Source organism: Lipotes vexillifer, unplaced genomic scaffold (assembly GCF_000442215.2).
Source record: "Lipotes vexillifer unplaced genomic scaffold, Lipotes_vexillifer_v1.1 scaffold559, whole genome shotgun sequence".
NCBI classification, from domain to species: domain Eukaryota; kingdom Metazoa; phylum Chordata; class Mammalia; order Artiodactyla; family Lipotidae; genus Lipotes; species Lipotes vexillifer.
Genome location: NW_006781351.1, coordinates 137149 through 157686, shown reverse-complemented (window position 1 = coordinate 157686; position 20538 = coordinate 137149). Strand labels below are relative to the sequence as shown.

The 20538-nt window shown below is 37.1% G+C and overlaps 1 protein-coding gene across 3 annotated transcripts in view; it reads left to right on the top strand.

Annotated features, from left to right (window-relative positions):
* The window catches only part of SLCO1C1 (solute carrier organic anion transporter family member 1C1), a 61839-nt gene that overhangs the window by 26622 nt on the left and 14679 nt on the right, over positions 1-20538 (top strand). For 2 of the 3 annotated variants that reach the window (XM_007454599.1, XM_007454597.1), the window contains 6 exons: positions 5573-5697; positions 9246-9392; positions 10929-11027; positions 12887-13132; positions 14127-14291; positions 19571-19766. In XM_007454599.1, the coding sequence (XP_007454661.1) occupies positions 5573-5697; positions 9246-9392; positions 10929-11027; positions 12887-13132; positions 14127-14291; positions 19571-19766 (978 nt within the window). The remainder of the gene's footprint in view (positions 1-5572; positions 5698-9245; positions 9393-10928; positions 11028-12886; positions 13133-14126; positions 14292-19570; positions 19767-20538) is intronic. The other variant, XM_007454598.1, reaches the window with a different exon arrangement.

The window sequence follows — 20538 nt, the reverse complement described above, 5'->3', positions numbered from 1 at the left end:
TACAAGAAAACTAGAAGGAGAAGTATAGCTAAGAGAAGCCAGACAGGCTAGTGCTGACAAAGGGTGCCAAACAAATACAGATTCTTATCAACCCCCTTTTATATGTTGAAAGATATATTTGTTCATTTATTATTTAGTGTCTGCCATTTGTCTGGTACTGTGCCAGGTAATGGGGAAAAAACAAAATGAAATAAAACAAAAAAAATCCCATACACAGTTCTTTCCTTCATGAAGTTTGCTGTCTACTGAGGATTACTACAATAACTTCTTTCCAACCTTTCACAGCATTAGTCAATAACTGGGTATTTATCCAAAATGTAATTTTTATTCTGTCAATGAGGAGCGTACTCTGTCTGCCTAGCAGACATACCCTCAATGTGCAACTAAACATAATATTAATTATAGATATTGACAAGCCCACAGCCAACATCATCCTCAATGGCGAAAAACTGAAAGCATTTCCACTAAGGTCAGGAACAAGACAAGGTTGCCCACCCTCACCACTCTTATTCAACATAGTTTTGGAAGTTTTAGCCACAGCAATCAGAGAAGAAAAGGAAATAAAAGGAATCCAAATCGGAAAAGAAGAAGTAAAGCTGTCACTGTTTGCAGATGACATGATTCTACACATAGAGAATCCTAAAGATGCTACCAGAAAACTACTAGAGCTAATCAATGAACTTGGTAAAGTAGCAGGATACAAAGTTAATGCACGGAAATCTCTGGCATTCCTATATACTAGTGATAAAAAATCTGAAGGTGAAATCAAGAACACTCTCCCATTTACCATTGCAACAAAAAGAATAAAATATCTAGGAATAAACCTACCTAAGGAGACAAAAGACCTGTATGCAGAAAATTATAAGACACTGATGAAAGAAATTAAAGATGATACAAATAGATGGAGAGATATACCATGTTCTTCGATTGGACGAATCAACATTGTGAAAATGACTCCACTACCCAAAGCAATCTATAGATTCAATGCAATCCCTACCAAACTACCACTGACATTTTTCACAGAACTAGAACAAAAAATTTCACAATTTGTATGGAAACACAAAAGACCAAAGCAATCTTGAGAACAAAAAATGGAGCTGGAGGAATCAGGCTGCCTGACTTCAGACTATACTACAAAGCTACAGTAATCAAGACAGTATGGTACTGGCACAAAAACAGAAAGATAGATCAATGGAATAGGATAGAAAGCCCAGAGATAAACCCATGCACATATGGTCACCTTATCTTTGATAAAGGTGGCAGGAATGTACAGTGGAGAAAGGACAGCCTCTTCAATAAGTGGTGCTGGGAAAACTGGACAGGTACATGTAAAAGTATGAGATTAGATCACTCCCTAACACCATACACAAAAATAAGCTCAAAATGGATTAAAGACCTAAATGTAAGGCCAGAAACTATCAAACTCTTAGAGGAAAACATAGGCAGAACACTCTATGACATAAATCACAGCAAGATCCTTCTTGACCCATCTCCTAGAGTAATGGAGATAAAAACAAAAATAAACAAATGGGACCTAATGAAACTTCAAAGCTTTTGCACAGCAAAGGAAACCATAAACAAGACCAAAAGACAGCCCTCAGAATGGGAGAAAATATTTGCAAATGAATCAACTGACAAAGGATTAATCTCTAAAATTTACAGGCAGCTCATGCAGCTCAATAACAAAAAAATAAACAACCCAATCCAAAAATGGGCAGAAGACCTAAATAGACATTTCTCCAAAGAAGATATACAGACTGCCAACAAACACATGAAAGAATGCTCAACATCATTAATCATTAGAGAAATGCAAATCAAAACTACAATGAGATATCATCTCACACCAGTCAGAATGGCCATCATCAAAAAATCTAGAAACAATAAATGCTGGAGAGGGTGTGGAGAAAAGGGAACACTCTTGCACTGCTGGTGGGAATGTGAATTGGTTCAGCCACTATGGAGAACAGTATGGAGGTTCCTTAAAAAACTACAAATAGAACTACCATATGACCCAGCAATCCCACTACTAGGTATATACCCTGAGGAAACCAGAATTCAGAAAGAGTCATGTACCAAAATGTTCATTGCAGCTCTATTTACAATAGCCCGGAGATGGAAACAACCTAAGTGCCCATCGTCGGATGAATGGATAAAGAAGATGTGGCACATATATACAATGGAATATTACTCAGCCATAAAAAGAAACGAAATTGAGCTATTTGTAATGAGGTGGATAGATCTAGAGTCTGTCATACAGAGTGAAGTAAGTCAGAAAGAGAAGGACAAATACCGTATGCTAACACATATATATGGAATTTGAGGAAAAAAAATGTTATGAAGAACCTAGGGGTAAAACAGGAATAAAGACACAGACCTACTGGAGAACAGACTTGAGGATATGCGGAGGGGGAAGGGTGAGCTGTGATAGGGCGAGAGAGAGACATGGACATATATATACTAACAAACGTAAGGTAGATAGCCAGTGGGAAGCAGCCGCATGGCACAGGGAAACCGGCTCAGTTCTTCGTGGCTGCCTGGAGGGGTGGGATAGGGAGGGTGGGAGGGAGTGAGACAAAGAGGGAAGAGATATGGGAACATATATATATGTATAACTGACTCACTCTGTTATAAAGCAGAAACTAACACACCATTGTAAAGCAATTATACCCCAATAAAGATGTTAAAAAAGGGAGGGTGGGAGGGAGTGAGACGCAATCGGGAAGAGATATGGGAACATATGTATATGTATAACTGATTCACTCTGTTATAAAGCAGAAACTAACTCACCATTGTAAAGCAATTATACCCCAATAAAGATGTCAAAAAAAAATTTATAGATATCAATTATTGAGGGACTACCCCCAACAGACTGTGTTCAGCCTTATGTGTGTTAGTTCATCTAACTAATGAATTTTTTTTAACATCTTTATTGGAGCATAATTGCTTTACAATGGTGTGTTAGTTTCTGCTTTATAACAAAGTGGATCAGTTATACATATACATATGTCCCCATACCTTTTCCCTCTTGCATCTCCCTCCCTCCCACCCTCCCTATCCCACCCCTCTAGGTGGTCACAAAGCACTGAGCTGATCTCCCTGTGCTATGCGGTTGCTTCTCACTAGCTATCTATTTTACGCATCTAACTCATGAATTTAATAAATATGTATTGATCATTGTTCTAGGTAACGGGGAGAGAATAGTGACAAAAATCTCTGCTCTCAGGGATCTTACTAGGAAGAGATAACAAATAAACAGACAAATAATGAGATATGCCAGAAATGTTAAGTGCTACAGAGAAAAATAACCCAGGGAGACACATAAGAGTGTGCAGAGCGTTGCAGTTTACAGTAGGGTTTTCAGGGGATGGCTCACTGAGATGGTGACCTTTGTGAAGGGCTGAAAGAGATGAGGAGAGAGCCATGCAGACATCTGGGGAAGAAGATTCCAGGCTAAATGAACAGTGAATGGGACATTCCTGCAGGAGGAGGGAGTCAGGCATGTGGTCTACTGCAGGGATGAGCAAGGGGAAAGTGTGAGGGGGTACAGAGGAGACGTCAAGGTTGTTTCTCAAACTCTGATGGACACTGGAATCACCGGAGGCTCTTGGTAAAATGTAGATTCTGATTCAGTAGCTCTGGGGTTGGGGCTGAGATTCAGCTGTTGCTGCTGGTCTGCTGACCACACCTCTGGTATTAAGGACACAGATCACTGCAAAGACTTTACCTCCTCAGAATGGGATGGGAAGACAGAGGAGAGTTTTGAGCAGAATGGCACAATCTGACTTTTTTTTTTTTTGCGGTACGCGGGCCTCTCACTGCTGTGGCCTCTCCCGTTGCGGAGCACAGGCTCCGGACACGCAGGCTCAGCAGCCATGGCTCAAGGGCTTAGTTGCTCCACGGCACGTGGCATCTTCCCAGACTGGGGCACGAACCCGTGTCCCCTGCATCGGCAGGCAGACTCTCAACCACTGCGCCACCAGGGAAGCCCCCTGACATATTTTTAAAGGGACACAGTGACTACAGATTGGGAAAATAACTCAGGACGGGCAAATGTGAAAGCAGAGACTATTTAGAAGGCTACTGTAGAACTTCACGCATATTGTGTCAGTCGGGGTTGGGAGCCAGGTCAGAAGTAACATCCCTGATTTAAAATCATTTATACCATTGGTCCCCTGTTCAATTGTTTGTCTCATCCAATAGAACCTAAATAGGCACAGACCATATCTATAATCCCCATTTTACAACTAAGAAAAACGAAATTTGGAAAGGTTAATTGATTTTTCTCAGTGTCATAGATAGTAATTAGTGACACAGGCGGCACTTACATAAAATTCTATTTATTCAAAATCTAAATAATTATGCATACAGCAGTTGCCTTTTGATAGATTAAACTGAAAGCTCAAGTAATTAAAAATTTTCAAAATGCTACTTAATTGCTATTGACAGTCATCTTAAAGAGTCTTTAGGCATTATAATAGTCTCTGGTATCTCTGGAATTATATTAAAGAAAGAAAATTATATTTACCATGACTTTAATACTAAATGCTCTCCTCTGTAGCTAGAAATTAAAAAACAGTCATTAAGTGGTTCTTAAGCAGTTTTGGTCAGGGACCCATTTTGATAAAAGTGACAAAAACTATGAACCTCTTCCCTTAAATACTCACATACATACAAAAATGTTCTTACTTTTCCAGTGGGGTTCATAGACCCACTGAGGTGTAGGTTATGCAGCACTGATAATAAGGTAACTGACTTATCAATCTGAATATGTTAATAACTCAATATATCTTGTCCCTATCATGCTGAATAGGTTTTTACTATTGATATTTCAAACATCACTATGATTATTAGCCTTTAGTCACATAGTGCCTGAACAAAATGAGAATCAAGGTGATGTGATGTCCTTTTATCAGGTACCTCTACTCTGAAGGGTGCATGTAGAGCAAAGAAATTGGCTCCTAAAGGATAATTTGAGAGGGAGTATGGCACTGGGGGGCCGTAGTTAGAATGACCGCAACCCTACCATTCGGCACTGGCTCTTCAATCCAGCTGCTATGGTAACCTTATAAACAGAGGAAAGGGTGAAATTAGAAATAACTTACAGCCAGATTAATAAACTGAAGAGGAAAAGGATACCATCTGGAAAAATGGTTCAAAAAGCCCATGTATCATTATCGGTTCTCTAGAAACCACATTTCAGGTGTTCTGCTACATTTACAACTCTAAGTACAGTGTGCCAATGGCCATGATTGTTAAATTATTGCTTTTAGAGATAATCATGATTTTATGAAAGGTTGGATATTTTTTCACCAATCGAGTAGGTGATTACAGTCATTATTTTATATTAAAATGAGCCTCTAAATCATTCTTTTATTTTCTTTCATGACACTGGGTAATTGGTTCAGATATGGTGTAATATCTGTGAACTAAATGCTGGTTTGGTTTAGTGATTCAGATTCTGCGACAGCTGTAAACTCAACCAGGTCCCCTAATGAGTCAAGTAGTACACATATAATATTTTTAGCATGATGTTAAATGAGCTCGTAGTAAAGAAAATGCTTTTTTTATACAGGTACAGATATGAAAGGTATTCTCCCTTCTCCAATTCCACTTTCAGCATCTCTCCATGTTTCCTGGGGTCAAACAGTCCGTTACCAATCTCAGTTATGGAAAAATCACAATCCAAAATAAATAATGGTAAGATGATTATTTTTTACTTGACTAAACAAGCTCTTTTGAAAGACGTTATAGGTGCTTTAATATGAACAAAAAGTATCTATGTGATATTTTGCTGTCAAAAGCTTTACTACTTAAGTTGAGATATTATAGTGCCATAAAAATTCCTAGAATATAAAGCACAGATGAGATCCTAAGAAAATATGCAATCAAATATTATGGAAAGATGGGGCATTAATTGCTGGTGACTGAGCAAAGCTTCCAGTAGTTCCAAACAAAGCAAGCTGTGAAACAGGGTAAAACTAGTTTAGCATGTACAAATCTCAGCCCATTGCTCAAATATAAAAGAAATATATTTTTCCCCCAAACTCAACTTGATTTCTATGTTCAGCCCCTTTTCACCAGCATGGCAAAAACGTAATCTCAGTCAATTTGTCCCTAACCTCTATCCATGTTCCCAGGGGTTGCTTACATTCCAGGGAGCTTTACATTATAGTAAAGGAGATTGTGGGAGGGGAGGTCTTGGTGTTATCAGTAGTCCTGTCAGCCTAAATATCTAAAATCCCTCTGGCCACAGTGTTTGTTCATACATGTCACCTTGGGGTCATCTTATGTCCATGTTCGTATCCTTTTTAGCACAGTGGCTCTCTCTGATGCAAAAGTGACCATCATGGAAACATGGAAATAATTCTGCTTTCCACACAAGAGAGGATTTGGGGAATTTCGTTAGCATATCCAGAATTCCACATGGCTGACCCATACTGCAAAGCAAGGCTATGTGTGGGCCACCCTTGGGAGCATGGGAACCATCTCTTCTGTGTTACTCTAGGCATTGGAAACTCTGTGAAGAGGCAGGGGCAGGGATGCCTAGCTATACCGGGCAGCCATCTCATCTTCAGGATCTTGCTACCTCCCTGAGTTCTTCCTGGCCACAGTGGCACAGGTTCTCTTCACTCATGGAGTCCATGAATCTACCCACAGGTGTCTGCTATGTCTCTGGGATGCTGCACTGGCAGGTGCTCCAAATCTCTCTCCATAGCCTTTTAGCATAAATATGCTCAACACCTCCTCCCCACCACCCTTATCTTACTCCCTACCCCTAGGCTGGGGAATCCATTTCTACAGAGGCAGTGTGGAAGTCCTTCTTTATATACCTGCTACTCACCTAAATCTTTTATCTACACCATAAAACTTTTTCACTCCCCTAACATCCTCATTAATGCTTCCTTCTGAGATGTCCTTTTCCTGGTCAATGAACCTGAGAAGTCTGGCTGTTTGAATGAAGGGAAGGGCCAAAAGATTAAAAGAAATATTGAAATATGAGTGGTGAAAATGGGGTGATCATAAACATGTAAACAAATTTACCCTGTCATGCTATATGAAAAGAAAGCATTCTAGAAGAAAAAGCAAATGTGAAAGAAGGTAATAGGTAAATTCAGGAGGGCATATAAAAATCAATGGATGAGAACAGAGGGCTTGTTTATTTAAGAATATAATGGATAGTAAGTTTAATTCAGGTCCATATAAAGAGGCAAGGAGATGAGCTAAAGAATTTGGACTTTCACCTGTACACAATGTACAGTCATTGAAGATATTTTATTTTGTTCTTGGTTTTGACAGTCAGGGGAGAGACATGGTATAAATGACAATACAACTAGTTAGGAAATACTTAAGCCTTTAATGTTAAAAAGAGAGACATAGGGTTTAGGGTGGGGAATAAAAATTTTTTAATGTAAAGAGACAAGTTATTTGGCAGGTCCAGAGTATAAGACTCACAACTCATCCTTTTATTTCCTTTAGATGAGATCCTGCTCCCTTAAAGTCATAGATTTATGTGGATATTAGACATAGTGGACACAAGGCTTATCCTAAAGGGGTTAGTGGGGTAAATAGAGAATTCTTCTCAAAAATGCTTTGCGCACAAACCCCATTTCACCCAAATACTCTAGAACAGAGCTCTCCACGGGAACTTCTGTGATGATGGAAATGTTCTGTATCTATACTGTCCAGTACAATAGCTATTAGTTGCACAAGACTACTGAGTACTTGAAATATAGCCAGTGTGACTGAGAAATGGAATTTTAATTTCATGTAATTTTTATTAATTTAAATTTCAATAACCACATGTGGCTTGTAGCTGCTGTACTGGAAAGCACAAAGCTAAGGTGTCTACACTTATCTACAAGACTCCTCTACCAACAAGCATAGAACCCCACAAATGTCAGGGCTGGAACTGACATTGGAATCAATTTTTTTTTTTTTTTTCGGTACGTGGGCCTCTCACTGTCGTGGCCTCTCCTGTTGCGGAGCACAGGCTCTGGACGCGCAGGCTCAGCGGCCATGGCTCACGGGCCCAGCCACTCCGCGGCATGTGGGATCTTCCCGGACCGGGGCACGAACCCGTGTCCCCTGCATAGGCAGGCGAACTCTCAACCACTGTGCCACCAGGGAAGCCCTGGAATCAATTTTTAAAAAGGAGTCCCCATTATATTTTGGGGAGTGGAATAGAAATCCAGAGAAGATAAGTGAAAAATCCCTGGTCACTTGGCTACATTTCTAGAAGAGGCAGAATCAGAACTAAAAGCAACATGACTACACAGTAATCTTTTCTGTCACAGAGTCTGACTCATCTATACAAAAGCGTTCACCCCAGTTCTTCATAACCCATACTTTACCTTCAAAAATCACTTTCAAGGTTACTACTAGAGGAGAAGATATCTCCTGCCTCATAGAATTATTAGGAGAATTCAATTTGAAAATGTCTGCAAACCACTTAGCCCAGTGCCTTGCAGAAAGGGAGCATCCAGAAGTGGTGATTTTTTATAGATGGTTAATATTATTGCTTTTATTAAAGTCACCAAACTCTTCAAAGTATGTTTAATTTATTATATGGGAGTAATTATTCCACTTCACATGTTCATATTAAGACATGACTTTTATGAAGCATTTTTAAATTGTTAGCTTTGAATTTCCCTCTAAAAATACTGTCAAAAAGGTTCTTTTTGTTGGAATAGTTATACAACTGAGGCATATAAGGTTTTAACATTTTATACGAATTTGTTTCTGAAACGTGAGCCCTTAACATGGCCATTCACTGTCAAACAGTTATAACTGTAGGCAAGGCTGTTCAAATTTGGAGTATAACCCATATAAAATTTTGAATTTCAGATAAAACTTGTTCAGCAATAAAATTACAAGTGATTTCTGTTGCAAAATAGAAAAGTTTGAAGATTAAGGTGAGAAAAGCCTTGTTCAAATTTTTGTATTTTGTCCCAGACAGGATATTGAATGTTACTGGAGTGTAGAAATTCAAAGAATTCATTATAAATATGAAATAAAAAGAAAGAAAATAAGAAATAAGGGGACAGGAACAAGAAGCATTAGATTTCCTTGTTCTCTGGGGGATTTACACTGCCTAAAATATCTTGCTCAAACTCCAATCAAATTAGGTTTATGGCAAATTTCACTTCTGCATTCTAATGCAACTTCAGGACAACCTGTAGACACGCTGAATAAATGTTTAACTTCGATAGTGATCAAATTTCAACCTCATTTGCTTTCCTTTCAAGAATGTGAAATTGATGCCAGCTCCTCCATGTGGGCTTATGTCTTCCTGGGGAACCTTCTTCGTGGCATTGGAGAAACTCCCATTCAGCCTCTAGGCATCGCCTACCTTGATGATTTTGCTAATGAGGACAATGCGGCTTTCTATATTGGTAATGTCCACCTCATTCATCTTCTTGGGATACAGGGTACCTGGTTTTCTCAACTTCATTCTCAACTAAATAGGGTGTGGAATGTTTTATACTTCATATCCAACTCCTTTATTCAGTTTGCATTTTTCTGAAGTCCACACTGAGGATTTGGATAGCGAAGAAACTTCAGTTAGAAGGACCTATTGCATTCGGGAAAGAATATCAGATTAAAAGAAAATATCTGTGAGCTCAACTGCTGTGATATATGACTTGTGCAAGTATCTTCATGGATACAGAAGAAAGACAAGAGCAAGGCCTGAGCCAACCATATGTCTGGACTGGCCCCAGCAGATAAACCAGCAGCTAAAATCACAAAACCCAAAATATAGCAAACTCCAAAGGTAAACGAATGGAAGCAGTATTTATTGAATGCCTCTTATGTCTCGGAAGCTAAATTTGCTCTGTTTCATACATTAGTCTTGATTTTGGGGGTTCTGAGCTTTTGAGAGTCTCACCCCCAGAGACAGAAGGACAAGATTTAAAGTCATTGAGGGGGCTGTAGGTAGGTCCATAGTATGGTTCTTCCCTGGCTACTCACACAGAACTCCAGAGGTCTCTGATGATACGCAAGCATGCTGTAGTTAAAAACAGGGCACCAGTTCTAATGGAAAACTGTAGCATAGATTAGGACCTAGAATTGGAACAGAAGCTCCATGGCACATGCTAGGCAATTACTCTGGGGACCAGAGGAAAGATTGCAGCCGAGATGCACACAGGCGTCAGGGCGTCCCTGTCCTGTCCAGGAGCTCAGAGCCTGCTCACTCTGCTTTGCCCTCTCTTCTATTCTGAAAAGGATCTGGTAACTGCTATTTACTCCTCCAGTTAATTTAAATCACTCTCCCAGGGATATGTGCATAAGCTCAGTGATGAAATGAAAGGCAGATGGGAGACATTTTGCAAGGAAGAGCAATCTTTCTGGTTACTAGAAATGGTGTCATTTGGGAGATCTGCTCCACCTGCCTGTTAAAGCTGCCCAGGTGGGTCGTGAGCGTTCCAGAGGACACCTCTCCCCTCTCCCAAGTCTAGCTCCTTTGCTGGCTGCATAGTTACTGCACTTGCAGATGGAGCTCTGAATGCAAGCACATTTCATTAACATGGAAGAAATCAATTTTAATGTCAAAACAAGTTTTATGCTTAACTGACCATAAAAGGTTTTTGAAAGATTGTCTAAATAGTATAATTCTGATTTTTATCACTAGGGGGAATCTAAGCCTAGGGAGTAAAATTTGCTCCATTTGGGGAAATTAACTTCTTCAGAGTCTTAGTGTTATTTTCTTCCTAAGAGATAATTAATGCCTTAAAAATGTTCATCCTTCTTTCAACACTGAGGAGGACTTATTTCCGATTCAAGGAGGTTGAAAAATTGACAAATCAAGAACACTTAAGGGAAGAGTTGAGGAAACATTTTCAGTGACTGAATCTTATGCACATTTCTTGTTTAAAAATTAATTTACAAGAGCAAAGAAATAGCACTTTTTTTTTTTTTTTTTGGTGCAGGGTGTGTGCAGACGGTTGCAATTATAGGACCAATCTTTGGCTTCCTGTTAGGCTCATTATGTGCCAAACTGTATGTTGACATTGGCTTTGTAAATCTAGGTAAGGGAGTTTATTTCTATTTATTCATTTACTTTATTTAGTTACTGTAATTTTTTAATAGGAATAGTATAGAAAATATCAAGTTGCCTTTCTATAAAATGACAGGATGGTAGTCTTTCATAAAGTGGAAATAATCCATGGAAAACTTATTACTGATACAATCAACACACATGACTGTATGTGTATGGAATATGAAAAATAGGTGGTGATTAGAACCGGATGACCCATAGTTTGTTATTCGGATGTATTAGTTTCCACTTCTGGTTTCCCAGTTCAAAGGCATTCCAGCTTAGTTAAGACTAACAACTGTGGTTACTTGTTGGCTCTTGTTGGTTTCAGGTGAATCAACATTTACTGCAGTCACATCAATTGATAACATATTTCTGGACTTGTCAGAAAGGCCAAAGATTGAAAGTCTTCTGGCAACTAAAATTTCCTTATTTAATGTACGAGTCTTTTTTAGTAGAAGGCATATTACAGTGAGACTAACTTTCCTTCTGGGTGAAAGCTTGTGGAGGGAATAAATGGAGGCCTCATCTTTCCATAGTTATTAATTTGTTTCTTTCCTTATATAAGAGGTAGTCCCTTGACATAGATAAAATTCATCTGGTTTTTTTAAAGACACCCTAGAATGCAGTTAAAAAACAAGAAAACAAGTTTCATTTTTATAAATTCTGGAATTGCATTGTCATTAGTGTATATTATAAATGATTATTGTGTGTTAAAAAAGAATGCAAAACCCTTGGGCTAGTTGTTCTTTTTTAATCACATAACCTGGAATACACATTCCAAAAATTTTATTTATTCATTATTACTACCAAATTTATTTCACATCTACTCTATCTCAAGTGATGTTCTACCACAGCGAACAAGATATTGGGCTGGCCAAAAAGTTTGCTCGGCTTTTTCTGTAAGATGTTATGGAAAAACCAGAGTGAACTTTTTGGCCAACCTAATAGTTGCGTTCCTTTACTTCATGAAGTTTAAAATCTGGTCGTGGAGACTGATATACATAAGAAAGTGTTGGTGTGATGAGTGGTACAGAGAAAAATTGTGAAAGGGAAGCAACGCACATGCAGTGGTAAACTAGTTAAAACACTGTAATGAGTATAACGTAGTACCAATTGAGCCTAGTTGTCAAAGGATTCTCATAGAATGTTGCAGAGGTAGAGTATAATAATATGTTTCATAGGTTCTTATACAGAAAAAAAACTTGATTTGGTCAAAAAACTTTGTAATGCTTACCTTTTAGTCAAATAAGAAATAGTATCAAAAATAAAATTTTATGATGATTAGATATTGATGTTTTAATTACATATACAAATCTTGCTTTGGACCTAGAATAGGTCTGAAGTATTCTCAATCATCATTTAATAAATAACATTCTGAGTGGCTCAGACTATATTTGGGCCAGAGGGCATAGGGCGTAACTTTTTCTTCCAGTAAAGTCTTAGACAAACATTCAATATGTAAATCAGATGAAAATGGTACTCATGTGGGGTAGCTAGCAGAAGGTTTTAAGCCCTCATAATTTTTTCTCACATGTTGCTTTTTTCCTGTCATGGGTCCAGACAGAAGCCCAGAGCAGAGTGAGACCCCTTCCAGTATGTAGACTCTATACTTTTAATCAAAGAAACAAAAGGAGAAATAATCATGCTCTGAAAACACCCTCTTTCCTTGAAAAAGCAAGATAACAATAATGTTCAGATTAGAAAAGGTTACCATGTATGAATTATTAGGTATTTTTATGATGTGATAGAGGTAACATTTGGATTTTTTTTTTTAAAAAAAAAAAAGAGGACTCTTCAACACACTAGCTTTGCTGTATATGCTCTTTGGCCACACTCTCTCTTTTTCAGATCATATAACCATCACCCCAAAGGATCCACAGTGGGTGGGTGCCTGGTGGCTTGGTTATCTAATAGCAGGAAGCATAAGTCTTCTGGCAGCTGTGCCTTTCTGGTATTTACCAAGGAGTCTACCAAGACCCCGGAGCAGAGAGGATTCCAATTCCTCCTCTGAGAAATCTAAGTTTATTATGGATGATCACACAGACTACCAAACACCTCTTGGAGAAAAAGCAAAAATCATGGAAATGGCAAGAGGTGAGCCAGATTCTCCTTGATTTTGAAACACTTTCTATTTTCCTGTTGAAACTTTATAGGCGATCTATAAATAATACCCCTCTCTCCACTTCATGTGTTCAGAAAAAACTGAGAAACTGTACAGGAAGCAGAAATGAAGATTATTAAAAAGTCAGCTTTACTACTGGAAAACTGATTGAAGAACTTGACCCAGAGTCTTGATAACCTTCTTTGCTGCTGTCCCCACCTTTACACCTCCTCAGTGTAGACCTTGCAACTGCCCCTCCCTGGGAGGGCCTTTTCACATTCATCTGGATGGACAGAAAAGAGTGAATCTTCAGGGCTTGTGGCCTTTTAACAGATGGCATCCACCCACTTGAAAATGTGCTCCAGAGCATGTGTCCCACTAGTGATCAAAGGAGTGTGGCATAGGGCCAAAGGTCAGACATGTTCTAGTGAATTCCCTCCACGTGGAAAAGGGTGGCCATGAGAAAGATTGGTCCCCCTCAACTGGCCCAGCAATACTGGCATTTATAGAAAATCATCACATTTCTGTTTGTCTGTGTAGAAGAAGGGAGAATGCCAAAGCTCATTTCTAACAATAATTAACTGGAGATAACTTTCATATTCCCTTCTCTGCACCCATGACCCAAGTTTGAAGGAGAGAGACCAGAAAACTCAAGTTCTTAATGTCCTGTCCATGACTCCCAGCTCAATGGTGAGGGAGTATTCTTATCCCACATCAGAGGAATCTGTTCCTGTCTGACACTCTAATTCATAATCTAGATTTTATGCCTGTAGAAGTGAGTGCTTATGTCTGGATCTGAGCCTAGCTGGAACTCAGCCTTGGCTTGTGCCAATGGCTTAATATCTAGAGTGAGTGTGTGTACCACACTGTAAATGCTCCTCAGAACCATGACAATGAGACTCAGCCTCTAAGCCCTGATGCCATGGCTGTATCTTCTGCCAAGTGTGACACTGTCTTTAATTACTCCATGCTATTTTTGTCTCATAGATTTTCTTCCATCACTGAAGAGTCTTTTTGGAAATCCAGTGTACTTCTTATATTTGTGTGCAAGCACCGTTCAGTTCAATTCCTTATTTGGCATGGTGACTTATAAACCAAAGTACATTGAGCAACAGTATGGGCAGTCATCCTCTAAGGCCAACTTTGTTATCGGTATGCTTCTCTGTCCTTCCTGCTTTCCAATAGGCAATATCAGCTGTGTCTTGTTAATCCTTAGTAATTTAAGAGAAATTGTTCCAATATTTAGACTGAAGGTAACTTGTGGCATTTCAAAAAGTAAGCGAAAAAATCTAGCAGAGTAAAATATTTAGATAGTCTGTGGTACGACTTTGTAGCAAAAATTGTTCAGAACTATGTGTGAATGACCATGAGAATACCACATAGACCAAATATGCATTTATTAGGAGATTGTTAGTACTGGATATTTGTCTTTCAAGTGTAGCTGAAACCTCATAACAGTGGCCATTTTACCTGAACAGTTTCTAGGATTACAAAAGGTAAGTATTCAGACAGGTTAAAAGGTGTGCATTGCAAAACAAAATTTGTGTTTGCTCAGAGCTGAAAGACTTCTCTGATTCCTGGCATTTGGGTTATTTAAAAGGACTGTGTTTCTAGCCCAGCAGGACAGTCAATAAGAGACATATTCAAGGGTCAAAAAAAAAAAAAAAAAATGAAGATGAATGAAGAACCAGAATCTCCAAATATACAACCACCATCCTATAAGCAATTGGATACTTTAAAACCTGGATTAGCTCCTTTAGTCCACAAAGGTGTTATTTAATGTTACTCTTTCAAAGTATAAAACTTTTCTATTCCTTTGGACATGTTCCTTTATGATAGAAGACTCCAATGGCTTAAAATAATTTCTTCTTCATAAAATATTTTAAAAATTGCTCTATTCACCTATCTCTGAAAGAGACCAGGGTGTGTGTGTGTGTGAGGAAACAGCTGAGCATATTTTGGGATGTATAAATTTCTTATAATAAACCTGGATAATGGGCACTTAGCAGACGCAATTCTAATTGACTCTTTGAACTGCTGTCCTTCCCCTAAATTCTAAATGTGAAGGCTATAATCACTGTTGAATTTTACTTTCAACATTAATTGGTTCACATTAATTTAATTTTATTATTTAATGGTTGACCTGAAGAAATACTGATATTTTAGGGGTTTTTTTAACCCCACACCCCATCCATGCCAATCAAAGCTTTATACTGACTTTATGAAGACTAGAAGAGGAATGAAATTTTGACATTCTTTTTATTTTAACATTTCTTTTGTGTTTAGAGACATAACTTATAAGCAACAGTTAGGTCTACAGACCTTAAATGTATAGCTCAGCTGGATAAATGTTTACATGTGTCTATCTGTGTGGTGGATCATTATCCAGAACACGTAGCACAATTCAGTTCCCCAGAAGGCTCCCTCAAAACTTCTCCTACCCAATGTTCTTCTCCAAGTTAATAACTATTCTGAACTCCACCACTATCGATCAGTCTTGCCTGTTTTTGAACTTTATATAAATGGAATAAGTTATGTGCGCTTTTGTAACTGGCTTTTTTCAATGGAAGTGAAATCTACAAGATTCATTCATGTTATTGCGTGTAGTGGTGGTTTGTTCTTCTCATTGCTGTGTTAATATCCCATTACATAAATATACCACAGTTTATTTGTTTTCTTGTTGATGGACATTTGGGTTGTTTACTGCTTTGGGCTATCATAAGTAACACTGCGTGAACATTCCACACATATTTTGGCAGGCAGATTCACTCATTTGTCTTGGCTATATCCCAGAGTAGAATTGCTGGATCATAGGGAATATGTTTTGATCTGGCAGATATTGCCAAAACATTTCATCAAAGAGTGGTGCAAATGTTTACTCCCATTAGAAGTGTAAGAATGCTCCAATTGCTCCATATCCTTCTATTGTTTGGTATTGTCAGTCTTTTTCACTGTAACCATTCTTATGGGGTGTGATGGTATATTATTGTGGCTTAATTTGCATTCATCTGCTGACTAACTATGTTGAGCATTTTTCCCCAGGCTTGTTGGTCATTTCATTATCTTTTGTTAATTCTGTTTGAGTCATTTGCCCATTTTAATTGGATTGTCAATCTTTTTCTTATTGGTTTGCAGGCGTACTGTATTTTTTCTTGATACAAGTTCTTTATTGAAGATATGTTTTGCAAATATTTTCTGACTTCAATTTTCCTTTTCACTCTTCTTAATTTTAATCAAGTCCAATTTTAATCTTTTCCTCTTTCATTAGTGCTATTTTGAGACTGTTTTAAGAAATCTTTGTCAAACCCCAAGGTTATGAAAATGATTTCTTAATATTGCTCCTAGTCGACTGTTTTAACTTTCACATTTAGGTTATAATCCATTTCAAAGTATTTTTTTCAAAGTATTTTCACATAATACAAAGTATTTTTGTGTTATGTGAAGGAGGTCAACATTCATTTACCAAAATGAAGAGACCATCTTCTCCCTATGAATTGTAGTGAAGAACATACCTTTAAGTATATGTTTATTTCTCATTATTCAACATGTGCATAACACTTAGAGATTTGGGGTCATTTGATTTTGCTCCCACTAGAATGATGAATAAGTTCTTTAAAATTTTCCAGTTGAAAAGTTCATTTCATAAAGAAAAATTAAGGGCCTTTGGGGGGGAAGTTACTTAGAAAAGAAGTGAAATTACATGTAATCTCATTCCTTTATTAAGTAGATAATAAATGAAATATGTTTTACCTATAAAATTATCTTTAAGAGTAATTAGCATAGATGAAAGAATGTGAGATTCTGAGAGATTCAATGACCTGCCCAATATCATGCATATGTATCATACATACATATATACATGATATAGCCAGGAATAAAATAATTTCCCCTGACCTTCTGAGTTGTGTTTCCTCACTGGGCATAAGTATTTTTGGAAAACTGTCAGGAAGAATCTGATTAATAATTATCTTTTGAATTGTGGCTGATTGATTTCTTTTAATCCATAACCCTACTCTGTATACTGAAATGGACTCTGAGATCCAAACAAACTCATCATCAGAATTTTTTGAGCCATCTATCAAAGGTTGCCTGGAACTCTAATTCCTCATAGAGTCTGGCATATCTACAGGTAATTCAAGTACTTTTGTGAGAGCTAAGTAAAAAATGTTTAGTAATTCCACGTCATTATAACTAGGATACTTTCCTGAGTGAATTGTAATTTTAAATTATTAAGTATGGGATACTGCAGAGTAAGGGAAATGGGTAAATTATTCAACATCCCTAACACTTGTTATGATTTTCCGTAGAATGGTGAAAAGAAATGCATCACTGGGTTAAAATAAAGATGAAAAAAGACATATAAAATGGATTGTAAATGCACATAGCTCTCATTCAACAAATATATTTTCTCCCTTTCTTCACTTTTTCTTTCCTACCCCTCTTTTCTCCTTCAGCTTTTTTCTTTGGATTATGGGAGAATGACCCTTTCTGTAATAAAATATGGGAAAGGCACAAAAAAGACACATTTCCCTTCTCTCAGAGAAAGCATTTGATATGACATGGAGGAAAGAATAAACAGAAATTTCCCTAAAGTGTTCAAGGGCCGACTGATCCAATGAAAATTTATTTTACTGTACATGTTTTTATATGTTGGTCACATTCTTTCTAAAGTTTAGAAATTGCATTTTCTTGTGTTAATTTTGCGAATAAAATGAAAGAAAAATAAACAACAAAAATTTTTCAAAGTCAGGGACTAGAAAGTATGTGATAAAATGGTTTTGTTTTTTTTTTTAAAGGGTATGGGCTTTAAAAAAATTTCCATTCCAATTTCTACTGAAAGAAATTTGATTAGACAGCTGACTCTTTCATTTAGGCTTTTCCTATCACTATGAAGTTACATGGACATGATCTTTCCTTTTCCTTCTTAATACACAGATTGCAATTCTTTATTTTTGCTTAATTTCTTGCATTTTTTTGATTAAATAAGATAGTAAGTAGTAGACAAGATACATCAACAGTGACTATCATTGACAATGATTATCATTCTCAATTTTTGGAGATGTTACACAGACAAATAAGGAAAAATTAAGAGAATTGTTTGAGAAAAGATGATCATAAGAGAAAGCATTATTATTTTTGTGGCTAAGCTAGCATAGTAAATTTAGAATTGTATTATGATGTGTTCTAGAATTAAGTAAAGGTACAGTAAAAACCTGTGAGGTGATGGAAAACTGTCTTAATTTGTGAGGGGAAAAACACCCTCTTATTATGCCCAAGAAGGATGGCTAATTTTACTTCTTTGTCTGCACCTAACTGGTTATATGAATATGTAAATTTTTCTTGCATTTTTTTCTCTCTGTAAAATAAAAATCTTAATACTTATTCCTTCTAACATTAGAGTAATATTGTGAGGGTCCATGATATAACCAGGACTTTTACTTCACTGGGAAAAAAGCTTTAAAAACACTATTATTACTATAACTCACTGTTTCATCCTAATGGCTAAGGCTTTCATGCACCTGTATGGGAATCAAAGTTTCCAGTTTATATCGTAATTCTGCTAAGCATCTCGAAACAGTTTACACATTCCTCATAACTCTTGCTTTGGACAGTAACAAAGAATAGGGTCTTTAACTTGAACAAGTGTGCTGAAATAATAATAATATAGTAACAGTAATTAATAATACTAAAATATATAATAATAAACTATCTTGTAGCTTTCCTGATATTTGGATAAACATAAATATTAAATTCAAGAGAAATCATATAAAATAAACTGAAACAAACTGTAGGTGCTAGGATAAATTATAGCTAATGCTTCCAGTTGGAAGATTTAAATGGTAAACATTTTATTGGGTTGGCCAAAAAGTTTGTTTGGTTACTGAATACGTTGTTCAATAAAGTTCTTGGTGAAAATGAAAAATGTCATATTTTTACTTTAAACCAAATGATCTTTTTGACCAACACAGTAAGAGCGACACATTTTATGGTGTGAGTGGAAAAAGTGTGCAATGAAGAAATCAATGTGAAATTTCTACCTCATTAAATGACTCAAAAATACCTAAGATGAAAGAAAAGAAGCTTTGGGAGGCAAGAAGCACATCTCATATGCTGTTCAGGAACTTCTCCATCACACTGGCCCTTCATGGACAGCTTATAGATCCTAGGGAACTTGAAAGGGAGAATCACGTTGGCAGTATATTTGAAATGTGCTACTAATCTTTTTTGAAATCACGTTATAATTTAGTCATCTTGAAACAGGAGAGTAACTATTAACTAATTATTAAATATTTCTATATTTCTATAACTTAAATTAACCAAGTAGTTAATAATGTCAGAAACTATTGTATAATTTTGTATAATCCCTTAGAAAGTTTGTGTGAGTGACTCATATTTCTTCTAGAGATTCACAAAATTTTCTTTTTCCTCAGGGCTCATCAATATACCTGCAGTGGCCTTTGGAATATTCTCTGGGGGGATAGTCATGAAAAAATTCAGAATCAGTGTGTGTGGAGCCGCAAAGCTCTACTTGGGATCATCTGTCCTTGGGTACCTCCTATTCCTTTCCCTTTTTGCATTGGGCTGTGAAAATTCTGATGTGGCAGGACTAACAGTCTCCTACCAAGGGTATGTTCACTCATTAAGTAATCTGAGGAGATTGCCTTGTTTAATCAAATTATTGATAGAGTTTAAAAATAAGATAATTTAATTTTTAAGCATTGTAACTAAGAAAAAGAAGTTAATGTTTTATTATGGGATAGTGGATATTATGGAATAGTGGACAATGCTTATGACATGTAAGCTGTTATTGTCACCAAAACCTGTCATTTCCTCTGAATTTGAATGTGTTAGAGAAATATAAAGAATGCTAAATCCACATCTTACTTTAGGGCAGCAACCTGACAGTGGAAAATACAGACCTTGAATTTTGCCTCTGCCCATTCTTAGTGAAGTGACATTGTATGAGTTATTTAACGTAGCCTCAATTTTTGCATTTTAAAAATAGAAATAATAACTGCCTTTTAAGGTTTTGTAAGGCAAGATGATATACATGAAAGTGGTTAGTTCTTACCTGGCACAAAACAGATGTGCCACTCATGAAAACAATTGTATTTTTTTTCTTTGAACACCTAGATAACTGGAATGGTCTCTGTGTCACGCTTTATAGTCTCTGTCACTCAAATCAAGGGAAATTTCAGGAGAAAATGGCTATCCCTCAACCCAGTGACCCACATTCCAGCTCTCTTTAGCTCTCCGCAGCTGATCACAAGAATATTTATTGATGCTTTCAGACTTACACCCTCCTGCCTGGGGTGGGTGATTAGTTTCCAGAGTCTAAAGGCTGGGTCTTAAAACTACTCCACCCTTCCCCTTCAAGAGTCCTTGCTATCACTCTACC